The sequence below is a fragment of the Helianthus annuus genome, chromosome 12, assembly GCF_002127325.2.
Source record: "Helianthus annuus cultivar XRQ/B chromosome 12, HanXRQr2.0-SUNRISE, whole genome shotgun sequence".
Lineage (NCBI taxonomy): Eukaryota > Viridiplantae > Streptophyta > Magnoliopsida > Asterales > Asteraceae > Helianthus > Helianthus annuus.
The window spans coordinates 11,195,470-11,212,810 of NC_035444.2; the positions used below are offsets into that span (position 1 = coordinate 11,195,470).

General features: G+C 36.6%; 2 protein-coding genes across 2 annotated transcripts; both read left to right on the forward strand.

Annotated features, from left to right (window-relative positions):
• Positions 1 to 8,764: 8,764 nt before the first annotated feature.
• On the forward strand, positions 8,765 to 13,779 carry LOC110894053 (PHD finger protein ALFIN-LIKE 4). The gene is made up of 5 exons (XM_022141219.2): positions 8,765 to 9,051; positions 9,173 to 9,205; positions 11,825 to 12,053; positions 12,534 to 12,666; positions 13,276 to 13,779. The coding sequence occupies exons 1-5, from the start codon at positions 8,955 to 8,957 to the stop codon at positions 13,546 to 13,548; spliced, it is 765 nt and encodes a 254-aa protein (XP_021996911.1). The 5' UTR covers positions 8,765 to 8,954; the 3' UTR covers positions 13,549 to 13,779.
• A 771-nt stretch (positions 13,780 to 14,550) lies between these two features.
• LOC110894054 (solute carrier family 25 member 44) lies at positions 14,551 to 16,148 on the forward strand. Its single transcript, XM_022141220.2, has one exon. The coding sequence runs from the start codon at positions 14,948 to 14,950 to the stop codon at positions 15,968 to 15,970; it is 1,023 nt and encodes a 340-aa protein (XP_021996912.1). The 5' UTR covers positions 14,551 to 14,947; the 3' UTR covers positions 15,971 to 16,148.
• Positions 16,149 to 17,341: the final 1,193 nt, after the last annotated feature.

The window sequence follows — 17,341 nt, forward strand, 5'->3', positions numbered from 1 at the left end:
GCAGGTTAGGGTTTGAGAGGAGTGTCATGTGATTATGTGAACGGGTTGATATAGGGGGCTAGTAACGTGTTCTCCAAGGGTTACTAATAACAAATTTTTTTTTTTTTTTTTTAAGCTAAAGAATATCCATTGATTGGTGCAAACATAAAAGACGAAAATGTAATTTAGTCCTACATTTATCGTATTATCCTGGTATCATAACTTTTTTTTTTTTTGACTTCAAGTAGATATGCTTATTTTGAAATTCCACACGAAAACGGACAATTACAAAGCAATGGCAGGTAGTCGGGCAACAAGTTGTGCCGCCACCCCCTTTTGAATAGAAAAACCAATTCTACTAAATACAAAGTTTGAAACCTTTAGCGACGAAGAGTTATAACAAAATTAATATTCGGTTTATGTAAAATATTATATATGATATTTTATAATTAAATATTGAGTAAATTATGTTTTTGGCCCCTGTGTTTATATCATTTTTACTATATTAGCCTAAAATAAGAATTTTTATCATATCTGCCCCCATGGTCTCTATAACTAACCATTTTGACCCCTAAGTCTAACCATTTTGGCCCCCTATGGTCTCTATAACTAACCATTTTAGCCCTCATGATCTCTAGACTTAGGGGCCAAAATGGTTAGTTATAGAGATCATGAGGGCATATATGTTAAAAATTCTTATTTTGGGCTAATATAGTAAAAGTGATATAACCACAGAAGCCAAAAACGTAATTTACTCTTAAATATTTAAGACGGCTGCAAAAGTCGATAGGCGCTCCCTAGTCGGTCGAGTGGGGAGTTGAGTGTACTCGGTCTAGGCGGAAAGTACTCGGACATGCTAGATTATAAAGAAATTAGTTTTCGAAAGTTAAATATATGTCAAATAACATAAATTTACTATAATTATAACAAAATACGTGAACATGATATTCATTCTTTAATATTTTTTTAATATGATAGATATAAAATTATGTTTTATTTTTTTAAGTCAAACTTGACCCGAATTGGCCTACTAGATCCGATTTTGGCAGAAGTTGATCGCGTTTGGTCAATCCCGATTAATTAGGCGGAGTTGAAGAAAGTCGTCTCGGCAACCTACCTTGGAGCGATTACTCGGAGAGTACTCGGACTTGGAAACTTTGTTTTACAACCATGTACTAGAAAGTTTTTTTTTTTTTTTTTTTTTTTGAATGGCTAAACTTGCATGTCATGGGGATTGAACCCATTACCTCCACCTATCCTACACCTTATCTAACTCACCAACACCATTGGGCTATTCCCAATGGATACTAGAAAGTTTATTTGGGTAGCAAAGTTAGGAAATAATTTTGACATCTTTATAAGTAATCAATGGCTAAGGGCAAATGAGTGAGATTGAGAAAAACGGAGACGTGTGGGTTAGTCTAAGGGTATTCTGGTCCATCCAAATCAATAGTTCATCTCACCTCCAATTCTCCCTCGTTCTTTAAACGTTGATGAAATTTTCATACGTTATTTTTTTTTATAAAATTTGCACCACAAAAAACGAGCGTTTTTTATCTTTAGAACGAGCATATTGTTGTTATATTTTTGAAAAAAAAAGGTTTTCGATAACCTAGATGCGTAAAAGTAATGGACTAAAAACACAAAAGAGGTTGTTTATTTTAAAACGTAATAGACTAAAAATACAAAAGAACGTGTTTATTCTAAAACGCGATGGACTAAAAACACAAAAGAAAATTTTTTATTTTAAAACGCAATAGACTAAAAACACAAAAGAAATTGTTTATTCTAAAACGCAATGGACTAAAAACACAAAAGAAATTGTTTATTCTAAAACGCAATGGACTAAAACCACAAAAGAAAGTTTTATTCTAAAAGGCAATAGACTAAAACCACAAAAGAAAGTGTTTATTCTAAAATGCAATGGACTAAAAACACAAAATAAATTGTTTTTCCTAAAACGAAATGGACAAAAAAACACAAAAAAATTGTGGTTTTTCATTCATTTGTAAAACGTAATGGACAAAAAACTATTTTTTTCATTATTTTGTAAAACACAATTCTAAATGAAAGTTTAAATTGAAAACTGTTTTGTAAGGTTCTTTGAGACATTTTGTCAAACACCATGTGTGCAACTTTTTACCATTGATTCTTCAATGAAATTGGAACCAATAATGTTGCCAAAACGCATTTAATACATCAAGAGAACGTTAGAATCATAGATATATTCACTTTGACTAGAAAATGTTTGAGAACTTTGAGGAAAAAGTACTTGTTTCAATCGATTTCTCATGTTCCACCCCATTATGTTAAACTGGGAAAAAAAATGAGAAATCGTATAAAAATAAATTGGGTTTTTTCAAAGAAAATGAAGAACACGTTAATTGAGTGTTTAAACCATTCATTGATGAAGAAAATCGCACGATGATGTAGTAAACCTAGAGTATGAAAGTGAATGAAAGATTGAAAATGGTGGGTTTTGAAGATCGTGAGTTTTGAAGATACTGAGAAAGATAAATATAATATATGAAAGGAGATTAACTAAAATGTCCATCCCTATGTTTTTTTGTTATTTGTCATATGTCCTCCTATTATTATTATTGTTTCTTACACTTTCTACCCAAACTAAATTTCCTATTTGATCCTCACCCATATTTAAGATATCAATAAAATCATAATAATCTTTAGATTGAGAGAGAACATAAGCAATATTTATTTGGAAATGTTAGAACAAGCTATAAACTTATGGTTTTCTCAGGGAACGTCTTGGTGGGCTTGGTTAAGAAAACATAGTGTGGCCGAAGTAGGACAATGAAGGGGTATGGTCCCAGATCTCGCGTCAGCACGACCGCGAGTGACCATTACCCTTATCAGAAACTCCCACCGGCAAGAACTTATCTGTGAACACAGATGTCGAATCCAATCTGTCAAGAGATGGGAAAATAAAGATAGGCATAAGCGATGCGGCCTGGCACCGCATCCTATGAATATCTCCTTACCTGGTGTATGAAAATGGGTGTGCACATAGCGATGTGGCCTCGCATCGCATCCTGTGAACGTTTTCATCAATACAAGGGATCTGGACAACAGCAACACTCACCACAAGTGGCGATGCGGCCTGGCACCGCGTCCCGCAAATTTAGCCAGAGTGAGAGCGCGGGAACAACAGTAGTTACCGCATGCAGCGATGCGGCGCGACACCGCATCCTGCCCACGAGGCAAGTGGGACTGACACCACAGAGCAAGTGGCACCACTGGCAGTCGTCTGTCAGTCCATACGTAAGCAACAGACTGACACTGCAGTAGGACGTGGCTTTACCCCCACAACTGACAAGCCTGACACACCTGCATAAGGGCGGTACGTCGTCAGTCCGTCCCCTCCTTCATTCCTCGGCTATAAATACCAACCCCAAACCAGGTTTGAGGTATCTCTTCACAACTCTCTCACTACTACTACTATCACACTTTGCTTCCCAATCAAATTACTGATTCTCACGCCGGAGAGTGGTAACAAGGAGCACCCCCACCCCATTCTCCTTGTTACGAGTGACGGCTTGTTTCCTTGTGCATGAGATCAACCAGTGGACGATCCGACCAACGATCCTCGGAAAGAAGGGATTAACCCTACTTGACGAGACCAGTGAGTTAACCCGACCCGGTTAATCATGTTTTATCAGACAATGAAGCTCTCTAATCTGAAGAGTGTGGTGGTCGAATACAAGAAAGTCGTTCTAAAAAAAAGCTACAAACTTATATACCATGATGCCAATCACTATGTAATGTAATGTAATGAAAACTTGCCAAACTCCATGATTAATGAGTGTGCCATGTGAATGGTAATTCGTTTTTTTTTTCCCGAATGGGGGGTATTAGCAAAAAATTGTATATAATGGGTCAAACTTGATGTTAGAACCTAAAAAGAATAGGACATTAGTTGTTGGAGATCACCATGTATATTGATATGAATCAAACCTAAGCAACGGTGATGGAGTTAGAGGGAATTGACCTTATTTGAGTTAATTTGGGTAGTTTTCGTTTAATTATGTTCTAAACATTCCCAAAATACGAAAAAGACGTTAAAAACAACTCATGTATGAGGTTTAAAACAAACTATGGTTGTAAAGAACAAAATTTGGTGTTAATTGATGAATTTCACTTGAAAGTAATGTATTTGGTTTAGTATGTGAACGGTTTCGACCCGTAACGTTTTGACGCGAACGATTTCGACCCGTAACGTTTCGAATCGAACCGTTTCGATCGAACCGTTTCGACCTGTACCGTTTCGAACCCTACCGTTTCGACGCGAACCGTTTCGACGCGAACCGTTTCGACGCGAACCGTTTCGACGCGAACCGTTTCGACGCGAACCGTTTCGACGTGAACCGTTTCAACCCGTACCGTTTCGACGCTGAGCGTTTCAACCCGTACCGTTTTGACGAGTACTGTTTCGACGCAAACCATTTCGACCCGTACCGTTTCGAATCAAACCGTTTCGACGCGAACCGTTTCGATCCGAACCCTTTCGACGCGAACCGTTTCGACCATAACAGGTGGTTGTGGGTGCCGGGGTGATGGATTCCAATTCATTTAACAACCAAACACAACAAAAATGGAATTGATATTCCAATTTCAACAATTTTCGATTCCAAATGGAAGACTTAAATTCCAAATCCAATTCCTTCAAATTCTAATTCCTATACAAATTCCAATTCCAAATCATTCCGCGAACCAAACACCCCCTAAGGGTATTCTAGTCCATTCAAATCAATAGTTTTCTCTCCTCTAGTTATCTCTCGTTTTTTAAACTTTAATAAATTTTTTATACGACATAATTTTTTTTATAAAAATTGCACCATAAAAGCGAGCGCTTTTTATCTTTATAACATTTTTGAAAAAAAAAGTTTTCGATAACCCAGATGCGTAAAACGTAATGGACTAAAAGCACAAAAGAAGATGTTTATTCTAAAATGTAATAGACTACAAACACAAAAGAACGCGTTTATTCTAAAACACAATGGACAAAAAATACAAAAGAAAGTCTTTATTCTAAAATGCAATGGACTAAAAACACAAAAGAAGTTCTTTATTCTAAAACGCAATGGACTAAAACCACAAAAGAAAGTTTTATTCTAAAACGCAATAGACTAAAATCACAAAAAGTTGTTTATTCTAAAACGCAATAGACTAAAAACACAAAAGAAATCGTTTTTTCATAAAACACAATGGACAAAAAACACATTTCATTCTTTTGTAAAATGTAATGGACAAAAACTATTTTTTTTTCATTATTTTGTAAAACACAATTGTAAATGAAAGTTTAAATTGAAAAATGTTTTGTAAGTTTTTTTTAGACATTTTGTCAAACACAAGGTGTGCAACTTTTTACCACCGATTCTTCAATGAAATTGGAACCAATAATGTTGCCAAAACGCATTTGATACATCAAGAGAAGGTTAGAATCATAGATATATTCACTTTGACTAGAAAATGTTTGAGAAATTTGAGAAGAGAAGTACATGTTTCAACCGAGTTCTCATGTTCCATTCCATTATCTTAAATTGAAAAAAAATGAGAAATCGTATAAAAATAAATTTTGTTTTTTCAAAGAAAATGAAGAACACGTTGATTGAGTGTTTAAACCATTCATTGATGAAGAAATTCACACTATGATGTAGTAAACCTTGAGTATGAAAGTGAATGGAAGATCGAAGATGGTGGGTTTTGAAGATCATAAGTTTTGAAGATACTGAGAAAGATAAATAGAATAGATGAAAGGAGATTGACTAAAATGCCCATCCCTATGTTTTTTTTTTGTTATTTGTCATATGTCCTCCTATTATTGTTTCCTACCCTTTCTACCCAAACTAAGGGGCTGTTTGGTAGCCTCTGGATGGTCATTAAGAGGCTACCTCTTAATGGAACCATTAAGAATTTTACCAATAAGAAGGTAGAAGAATGTGACATGTGATGATTTACCATTCAGATGTTACCTCTTAACCATTCAGACTTGAGGTTACCTCTTATTCATTCAGAGGTTTTAAACCATTAAGAGGTAGCATCTGAATGGTCATTAAGAGGCTACCAAACAACCCTAAATTTTCTATTTGATCCTCACCCATATTTAAGATATCAATAAAATCATAATAGTCGTTAGATTGAGAGAGAACATATGTAATTTTTATTTTGGAAATGTTAGAAAAAGCTATAAACTTATGATTTTCTCAGGGAACGTCTTGGTGGGCTTGGTTAAGAAAACATAGTGTGACCGGAGTAGGACAATGGAGTTCTCTAATTTGAAGAGTGTGGTAGTCGAATACAAGAAAATCGTTGTTCTAAAAAAGGCTACAAACTTATATACCATGATGCCAATCACTATGTAATGTAATGAAAACTTGCCAAACTCCATGATTAATGAGTGTGCCATATGTGAATGGTAATTCGTTGTTTTTTCCCCGGAGGGGGGTATTAGCAAAAAATGTATATAATGGGTCAAAGTTGATGTTAAAACTTAAAAGAATATATGAGTGTATGGATATTAGTTGTTGGAGATCACTATGTATATTGATATGAATCAAACCTAAGCCACGGTGATGGAATTAGGCCATGGGGTGTACTCTAACATCTAGAGTGTTAACAATGACATGATATGTTAACTAACATTGCAAACCACTCCCTCCTTGTGTTAAAGTGCATTAAATGGGTTTTGTGTTAACATGTTAACTCAATGTTAAGAGATTTAATTAATTATTATTTTCTTTTTTAGACAAAAACAACTAAAAGATAGGTTAAAGTGCATTAAATGAGTTATGTGTTAGCATGTTAAACCATTTCCTTAGAGTGAGACAAAGTGAAATGAGGAAAAAAAGTTGATGTGTCACTTAGGTGGAGTTAAGATATGCTAAAGTATACCCAAAGGCCTTAGAGGGAATTGACCTTATTTGAGTTAATTTGGGTAGTTTTCGTTTAATTATGCTCTAAACATTCCAAAATAAGAAAAAGATGTTAAAAACATCTCATGTATGAGGTTTAAAACAAACTATGGTTGTAAAGAACAAAATTGGTGTTAATTGATGAATTTGACATGAAAGTAATTTATTTGGTTTAGTATGCAAATAAAGTTGTTAAGAGTTTAAATAACTAATCAAAACATAGAAGTTGAAAAGTGATATAGCAATGGGCAACATGGATAAAGTATGGTTGGGAGCAATTGAGGGTGGGTTCTTGATGAACCGAAACTAAATGAGTGAAATGGGATTTAATCCAATATATATGTTTGTTGGTAATTAGTCCTAATAACTTAGATTGGTGTGTTTAAAGCTCGTTATGGTGATTTGATCTAAATGAACCACATTGTTGTAAGATGAGTTGTATGTTTAATATATGATATGTTTTATCAAATGAGATGGTGGTGGAGTGGTAAGGGAGAGACCTGGTATTCTAAAAGACCCAAGTTCGATTCTATGCCCTCCCCATTATTTTATGCGGCACCTGGTGATGATGAGAGACTAGGCAAATAGGTGGACATCGCGTGTTCGATGCTTGAACTGAGCGGGTTTTACCTCACCGCATTGTCATGCCTTCGGGCGAGTGTCCACGGACTTCGGCCCTAGGTGAGAGTTTTCCCCGGTTCGGAGGCGAGTGTATCCGATGTGGTGAATTTCGCCAGTAGCTCATTTGGAGGATTTGTTGGCCGTTAAAAAAATATATATGATATGTTTGACTTGAGAAGTCAACAACTTAGAGGAAGGACTTAAAACGATAGAATGTTATTTGAGCAAACGTGAGTAATTACATAACCCAAAGTATGAACGTTAGGGATGTGAAGATGGTACCGGGTATCGGTACGGAATCAAAATATTTTTGACATCGATATTTACCGATTTTTACCCTCAAATATCGGTACTGGTATCGAACCATACCGTACCAGGTATATTCAGTACCGGTAGGGATTCTCATTTTTGGGGATTTCCAATACCGGTGTTTTCGATACTGGTAACAGTTGGTACTGAGCTCATCCCTAATGAACGTATATGTGTATTTTTATGTGGTATAATTTAAACTTGGTTTATATAAAATAAATGTTTTCTAACCCGCCATTTTTTGGTTTATATAAAATAAATGTTTTTTAACCCGCTGGATAAACATATTGAATAATGATGTTTAAGTCTTGCTAAAGTAAGGCTATGTTGATACATGAAGAGGATGTGTGAATCATGTTCGATGAATTAGTATAGTTCACAAGGGAAGTGATTAAATAGGAAGTAATTTTGGGTAAAAGGGTTGAAAGGAATAAGATTGTTATATGTGACAAAACTGAAAAATAAAGAGGAATAAGGTTGTTACATGTGAATCATGTTCGGTGAATCAGTATAGTTCGCAAGGATTTTAGTCAATCTCATCTTCTCTCTTTTTCTTTAATTTAGTAGAACAGAAAAAGAAGACATATAAATTAGTAAAAACATATAATTGCAATTCATATAAATTATTTAATAAATAATCAACTAGCCGAGCCCTGAGCTTGAGAAAAAACTTACGAGCCGTGCTTGAACTTTAAAAAAAACTCGAACTAAACTAAACTCGAGCTCAAACTCTCACAAATTAAAAAATAAAACTCAGGCTCGACTTTAATCAAACTCAAACTCAACTTGATTCGTTTACAACCTAGTTATGATTTGTGATTGTCTCACAAAAAGTGACATGTTTTATAAACTTATTTTGGAGCAATAACAACATAGGATAGGACACACTTTTGTCCATTATTTATTTATTTCACATATTAAAAAAAAAAAAACACAAAAGCAAGAGAGTGAGTCAAGGCATCAAATCTAGGTTTTTTAAATGGGCCAAATCGAGCATCGATCCTCCATACTCACCTGACTCAAATTCTCCAATTTCCCCCACCAATTCAACCCAATTTCCGGTCAAACACTTTCTCAATTTCATCAATCTCCAATTTCCCCCAATTTTCAACGAACATGGACGCAAGTCAACCCTACAATCCCCGTACCGTTGAAGAGGTTTTTAGGGATTTCAAGAGCCGTAGAGCTGGCATCATCAGAGCCCTAACTACTGGTCCGTACTCGATACTACCATATATATATCTTTTTGTTTTTTTTTTTGAATTTTGGAAGTAATTTGTTGACTTTGGCTACGTACTTGTTTAATTTTGATCTGATTTTGTTGTGTTTGGCAGATGTTGAAGAGTTTTATCAGCAGTGTGACCCTGGTTAGTGTTTACTTGTTTTTCCACTTGTTTGATGTGATTGTGTGCTTGTTTAGGGTTTAACAATTGAGTGCTGTAATTGTTTCAAATTTAAGTTGTATGGTGCACGCGCGATGCGGTGGGGAAGACAGACGCTTGTAATCATGTAACGAGAATAAAATGCTTGTTTTTACGGTGCAATTTTGTTTAAAAAATATTAACGTATGAAAAATTTATGGCGGTTTAAAAATTTAAAAGCCAACATTATGTTTTAAAAGTTGTATCAGTTACAATGGTGAAGCTTGAGATTTCCGACCGGGGGTCGAAAACGTATATATCCAAAAATTTCTATAAAACGGCGGGTCGAAAACGTATATACCCAAAAATTTCTATAAAACGACGGGTCGAAAACGTATATACCAAAAAAATTCTATAAAACATTAAAACGGCGGGTCGAAAACGTATATATCAAAAAATTTCTATGCGAAAACTACATACTCTCCACTACTGAGCGAAAAGTTCGGGGGTCGGCCTCCCCCTCCCGCCTCCACTATGCTTCGCCAATGATTAGTAAAACTCTTAGAATTATGTAAAGTTACTTTTTTTGGTTCTTGTGATATGTATTATTATATAGTATGTATTATTATATAGTATAGATAGATATAGATAGGCAATTGTCGCCCAACATAGCTAATTTTCATGTCTAAGTGTTCATTAGGGTTTTCTTAAGATGATATTAATTGAATGCGATTTACTCCATTTCATGAAACTGCAATTTTGGGAAGTTTTGACTATGAAGAAAGTGTTATAGATGTTACTAAATTACTAAGTTCTGATAAAATTGAAGAATCTTTGTAAGCTAAAATGCTAAATCAATATCACTTCTTCCAGTAAAAGTTGCGCTGAAGCTATCAAAATATGGTAAACGTTGCAATTTTTCTCAAAATATGGTAAACGAAGCTATCAAAATATTGTTATGTTGTGATGGTGAATGAAACGCATAGGGTTGCTGTGTCGCATCCGTTATTGTTTTCGTTTGCTCGTTTGGTGTTTACTTGCTGTTTTGGCTTTTTATCTGTCTAGCAGATCAAGAACGTGAAATCTGTGAATTTGATTGAGCTGGATAATCTTGTTGTTATTAAGTGTTGTAATCGTATTGTAATTTGGAGTGTTGAGTGCATTTTAAAATGTAGAGCTATGTTTTGGAATTGAAATGGGAGATATGGTTTTCAAATAATGTAAGTGTGATTTACAGCCGTCGGTTTTACATCCTAGGTTAAACGTGTATGCATGCATACAAGTGCAGTGAGGGAAGGTACATAATGTAATAGCAGCTGCATATGCCTAATAAAAAAATCCCTTGTTCTCTCGCTTTATATTCTTGTTTTTTTTTAATTATTATTATTATACAACCAAGACAATTAGTTTATACTGTAAGAAGAGGCTTTATTACGCAACTTACGTCATGACTTTTTGATGTCATAATTTTATTGGTGATCTGTTCCTTACTCAGCTTTGCAATACATTCCATAGTCGTTATATCTCTCACTCTCTCTCTCTCTCTCTCACACACACACACACACACACACACATTAGCGCGCACACACGCACGCAGAGAGGTGCTTCCTAAGGTATTGTTTGCCTGTTTGGCAATCATTTTGTTTTTGTTGTTTTTAAAAAATGTAATCTGGTTTATAACTGTGTTTGACTACTTTTTATCCTTTCCGATAACCAAATTTGCTAACAAATTATTTAAACACGGTTATGAATCATAAGACTTGAACTTTAGGTTTTCAAGGTTTATAGCATGAGTGTGAGGTCAGTGGTTTGAAGTTTATAAAATGCTTGATAAAATCTTTATGGCCGTGACATAAGTCACTTAACTGCTTCTTAACACACTTAAAAGGATATCTTTATGTGTCAGCAAATGTTTGATGTTGCTTAGTGGTTCCTTGTTCATATGCGTAAGTAGGGTAGGGATAGTGTACATTAATTCAGAAGTGTGAGAAGTGTGAAAAGTGTATTATAACACTATATATAACACTATATAACAACATATAAACACCGTATAACACTATGTAACACCATATAACACAATATAACACTATGTAACACTATATGACACTATATAACAATATATAACACTATACATCTATCATAGACATGCTATCAGACAACTATAGTGTTATATTTGTTATATAATGATATATAGTGTTACATAGTGTTATATGGTATTATATGGTGTTACATATTGTTATACGGTGTTTATATGGTGTTATATAGTGTTGTATATAGTGTTATAATACACTTCTCACACTTCTGGATTAATGTATAGGATCCTCTACCTGCGTAAGTAAATAACCAATTTTTTATATCTTTATCCAGATATTTTCATAATTTATAATTATGTAGTCATATAAATCGTGTTTACATAATTTTGTAGTCTGTTTTTTCATTTCTTTATTGAGTCAGTTGCTTTAAACAGTAACATGCTTTCATCTTTTTTTTTCCATTGTATGCAAGTTACTATACTTTTTACCGTTAACGCACTTACATTTTGTGCATTGTACATTACATAAGGAATTAAACACTCAATTATTACACTTTAACGGAAATGTTAACATTTTTTTCGTTGGATTACAGAAAAGGAAAACCTATGTCTGTATGGATATCCTAACGAGCAGTGGGAGGTCAATTTGCCCGCTGAAGAGGTACCTCCAGAGCTTCCGGAACCCGCACTGGGAATCAACTTTGCTAGAGACGGCATGCCGGAAAAGGACTGGCTAGCTTTAGTTGCGGTTCACGGTGATGCATGGCTTCTTGCTGTAGCCTTCTATTTCGGGGCTAGATTTGGATTTGACAAAGCTGATAGGTACTTTCTTAAACGAGTAAAATGCGATTTTCGTCCCTGAGGTTTGGCTACTTTTGCGACTTTACTTTCGTTCAAAGGTTTGTTTTTCTGCATCTGGATCCAAAAGGTTTGAAATCTTGTCATTTTCATCCAACTCGTTAACTCCATGATGTCTCAATCCATTGTTTTTATTTTAATAAAAAAGTCCAAAAAGACGAAAATGCCCCTCATTTAACGGAGAAAAAAGGATGGAGTTACCGAGTCAGATTTAAATGGCAAGATTCCAAACCTTTTGGATCCAGATGCGGTATAACAAACCTTTGGACGAAAGTCGCAAAAGTGGTCAAACCTCAGGGACGAAAATGACCATTTTACTCTTAAATCTTAGTATGCTCGTTTTATTATTTTTATGGTATGGAAATTAACATCTTAGATTCTTGATGATATTGTTTGACAATATTCTCTGCTGTTTTTGGCTGAATTTGCAAAATCGGGATGCAGGAAACGCCTGTTTAACATGATAAATGATCTTCCAACAATTTTCGAAGTTGTGTCAGGCGGGGCTAAGAAGCAAGCGAAGGAGAAGTCATCCGTGTCAAACCACAGCAGCAGCAAGTCAAAGTCAAACTCTAAGGTTCGTGTGTCTATCTCGGTTTTTCAACCATGTGATGCATGCTAGTATGTTGTCATTAGAGGGTGGCAGTTACTTTATACTCATCAGTGGGTCTGTTCGGGTTATTTTCTTTTTGAGTAAATTACCATTTTGGCCCCTGAGGTTTAGTCAGTTTAACCCTTACAGCCCCAAAAGTTATCTTTTGACATATCAGACCCTTAGGTTGCATTTTGTAACGGTTTTGGCCCCTAATCCTAACTCTGCTATTTTTTTCTCTAAGTGTAAGGGTATTTTAGTACTTTTCTTATTTACATAACCATGGTTGTAAAAACCTCGACTAGGCACCGATTAATCCCCAATTAATCACTGATTAATCTCCGATTAATTACAATTAATCCCGATTATATCCGATTAATCCCCGGTTAATCCCGATTAATCGCTAGTCTCCACCCCACCGGTCGACTAGCGACTAGCGATTTCTACAACTATGCACTTAACATAAAAAAGTAACAGAGTTAGCCAAAACTGTTAAAAATTGCAACCCTAGGGTCAAAATATTAATTTACTCTTTTTTTTTTCATGAACAGTCACTAGTTACTGACTTCTCATTTGATTTTATATTCTTAAAAGGCAAAGGGCTCTGAACAACAGTCCAAATTTCCAAAAGCTTCAACACCAAAAGACGACGATGAAGATGGTTTAGACGAAGAAGAAGACGAGGAACACGGGGACACACTATGTGGTTCATGTGGCGAGAATTACGCATCTGATGAGTTCTGGATCTGCTGCGACATATGTGAGGTTTGGTTCCATGGTTCATGCGTCAAGATTACTCCAGCAAGAGCCGAGCATATCAAGCAGTACAAATGCCCAGCCTGTACCAACAAGCGAGCGCGCCCTTGATTGTATTGTAACACCGGTAAGCCAAGGAAGAATGTTTTTATGTCGTTTCATTTAACCAATCGTAGCTGTCGTGGGATAAAAAAAATCGTATTTGTAGGGTTTAAATGTGCATTCCGTTTAAATTAGTGACAGGTACTTGTTTTTAGTTTTGAAGTAGAACTTTTTCTTTGTTATAATGGAAGTTTGGATTCTATGTGTTTGTTAAATAACTTAAATTTGGTTTCGTTTGTCTTTGATTGGTTTCATCAGTGTTGTAAGAATCACTAGGTGCTAGTCGACCGGTGGGGTATTGACTACCGATTAATCAGACAAGGATTTTCATATGTAATTTTCAGTTTTACACACATTTTTTATGTAATTTTTAAGCAGACTGGTTCTAACCCCTTTTAGACCCATTTTTTAAAGTAGACAAGATTAATCGTCGAAATTTACAGGGTTTGGCACTGGCCGGAATTTACAGGGGTTTTCCCGAAATCACCGGGTGAACCTCCGATTAGCGACTAATCGCCGATTAGTCTGAGGCCATGCATGATTTTTTACAACCCGGACTACATTTACCATTTACTCGAACCGGTATCTCTCCCTTGGTGCAGCCATTGACGATCCGCCGATGGACCCGTGTGTTACAGTCCAACGAAAACCTTCCTTTATCTGCACCCACATGTCGCGCCATAGGGACCAGAAAGAAATAAATTGTAAATAAAAGGGGTTAAATTGTATAACAAAGTATACTTCAGGGACCATTTCTGCAGTACAGTATACATCAATTACTGTTTCCTATTACCGGAGCAGCCGTTAACCGGTAAACCTTACAGTCTATCAATTACTGTTTCCTATTACCGGAGCAGCCGTTAACCGGTAAACCTTAACTTCCCACATCAATATCTCCTCGAAGTGATCACTGACACGTGTCCATCACTACTTGATCTGCTTAACACTATCACGCCGCCTTTATATCTTCCAATTTTATCCTATAAATTATTTCACTCACACACTCTCTTCACATCACTAACGAAACCCTTAACGGACCTCCCTTTTTCAGTTAATCAGATGGTCGCCGTTAACTCTCCGGCCGTTAACCATCACCAGACATGTTTGATCTCTTTTTGGTAACTCATTTCCGTACTCATATTTGCTTACGCAAACGGAAAAAAGTAAACTTTATTAATAATATAATGGTTTACCACGGGTTTCTTGATTAGGGTTTTGTTTATTATCAATTTTGAGGTTGTTGATTGTTGCTTGTAAAGTTGGGGGGTGATTAGATTTAGTAACTGACTGATTTAGCTGACTGTTTGGTATGCCTGCAAGGTGTTTGATGAAATGACTCGATAGAAATAGTATTGTTTTTTGAGTTTTTATTGTGATTTCGACATTTCGTATCGATAAAGTGGCGAAGATGAGTTTGGGAGCGGCGGAGGATGATTCAGGGACGGAGATTCATCTCCCGGCTGACATTGATTGGGAGATGCTGGATAAATCGAAGTTTTTCTTTTTAGGGGCTGCGCTGTTCTCGGGTGTATCAGGGATGTTGTATCCGATGGTGGTGTTGAAAACGCGGAAGCAAGTGATTACGAAAGATGTGTCTTGTGTTAAACTGGCGGTTTCGATATTGAGGAGTGAAGGGTGTAGGGGGTTTTATAGAGGGTTTGGGACTTCGTTGGTGGGTACGATACCGGCTAGATCACTTTACATGGGGGCGTTGGAGATGACGAAGAGTAATGTGGGGTGTGTGACGGTGAAGATGGGGTTTTCGGAGGCGAAAGCGGCTGCTATCGCGAATGCTGCGGCGGGGGTTAGTGCAGCGATGGCGGCACAGTTGGTTTGGACGCCGATTGATGTTGTGAGCCAGAGGCTAATGGTTCAAGGTGGAAACAGTGCAGTTAGATACAATGGCGGTGTTGACGCCTTTAGGAAGATTATCCGAACCGACGGGGTTCGTGGGTTGTACAGGGGATTCGGGATTTCAATCCTGACGTATGCACCGTGTAACGCTGTGTGGTGGACGGCTTACTCCATGGGTCATAGGGCGGTTTGGGGTGGGATCGGTTGTTACTATTTGAAGAAAGAGGGAGATGGTGGCGGCGTTGGTGGTGGTGGGGTTGGATTTACGCCAGATTCAAAGGCGATAGTGGCGGTGCAGGGGTTAAGTGCCGCCATGGCTAGTGGGTTTTCAGCGGTGATCACAATGCCGTTGGATACAATCAAGACGAGACTACAAGTTTTAGACGGTGAAGGTAGTAACGGGAGGCTGAGTATCGGGCAGACGGTTAAAAATTTGGTGAAGGAAGGTGGATTGAGTGCTTGTTACAGAGGATTGGGCCCAAGATGGGCTTCAATGTCTCTGTCTGCAACTACAATGATCACCACCTATGAATTCCTCAAGAGGCTTTCAACCAAGAATCAAGATTGCCATATATAACTTGATGTCAAATACCGAAAAGATAAAAGTAAAACATGATTTAGAGGAGAAGGGTTCTTTTGGTAGCTTAGTGACAAGATCAGTGTTGGGTAGTTGGTGATACACATGTAAATGTTGTAGATATTGTAGGTATTTAGGTGCAAGTTGTTATAGTATTAAAGTTCATGTTTATGGTCAATAATTCGAGCCATGGGTCTCATTGGAAGCAGCCTCTCTATTCCTACAGGGTAGAGGTAAGGCTGTCTACATCTTACCCTCCTCAGACTCTACCTTAGCTTTGCTGTTGATGGATTTACCGAGTATGATGATGATGATGTTTATGGTCAATAATCTAGTCCTCTTTGTGTTTGGAAGAATAGGATCAACATCAATGTATGCGTAGGGATTGTAATCTGATCACCACCCTACACACATTACATGCACATACACACATGGTTATGCTTCACAAACAAGTGCTAGGTGGTGCACCATGGCTCGGGCCAAATTGGTTTGGGTTCGCATGAGCAAGGTATGTTAAAAGGGTTAGGCGGTTTTTTTGTGTGTTTGGTCAAGAAAACACCATGATTCATACATCAAGTTACTAGCAACTTGAAATACCAAACCTAACAATTGTATATTTACCAAGTTTACCCGATTTTTGGTGACTTGATATTTCCATGTTGAAAATCAAGCATACCTAACATCCGAGCATACAACTTACTCGGCTACAAGATAAAATTTGAAAGTTTTTAAAAATTCATCAGCGATGGGAAATCAACAGCGAGGGACCATCGATAGCAAAAAATAAAAAAATATCAATATTTTAAACCTCGCCGGCTAAGGTTCTGTTCAAGACTTTTCGATATTTGTTGGGTATGGATAAATTTGCAACGAATGACCCACCGGTGTACACCCCCCAATTACTAAATACACCTTCCTTCTCTCACATACTTACGGGTGGCATCAGAAGTTCGAAATCGAATGAAATGATTGAATCAAAACCTTGGCAAGTTGGTGTCTTGGCATCAGAAGTTCGAAATCGAATGAAATGATTGAATCGAAACCTTGGCGAGTTGGCGTCTTGGCGACTGGTGACGGATCAAATCGAATAATGATGGTCGGTGGAGGGTTTTGATTAGCATTCTGTACTTTTAAATCGAATGACGGTTTGAGACTTGAGTATTGATCATCGACGTTTCACATTTGTGTATTTGACATTTTGACTATATTACTCAAATGGAAATTGGAGTATTGAGCATCAGAATTATTGGACTTCAATTCTAATTACCAAATATGATTAATGTGGCTCTCTAGTCATTTATTACATACACACATATATATACATAGTGGAATTATATGCAGAAATCACACCCTAGTTCAAAAAACCTAAGA

Excerpts from the sequence above, each read along its gene's own strand:
- LOC110894054 (XM_022141220.2), top strand. The coding sequence starts at position 14,948 with ATGAGTTTGGGAGCGGCGGAGGATGATTCAGGGACGGAGATTCATCTC.
- LOC110894053 (XM_022141219.2), top strand. The coding sequence starts at position 8,955 with ATGGACGCAAGTCAACCCTACAATCCCCGTACCGTTGAAGAGGTTTTT. Across the intron at positions 9,052-9,172 it reads CATCAGAGCCCTAACTACTG|ATGTTGAAGAGTTTTATCAG; the intron begins GTCCGTACTCGA and ends TGTGTTTGGCAG. Across the intron at positions 9,206-11,824 it reads TTATCAGCAGTGTGACCCTG|AAAAGGAAAACCTATGTCTG; the intron begins GTTAGTGTTTAC and ends GTTGGATTACAG.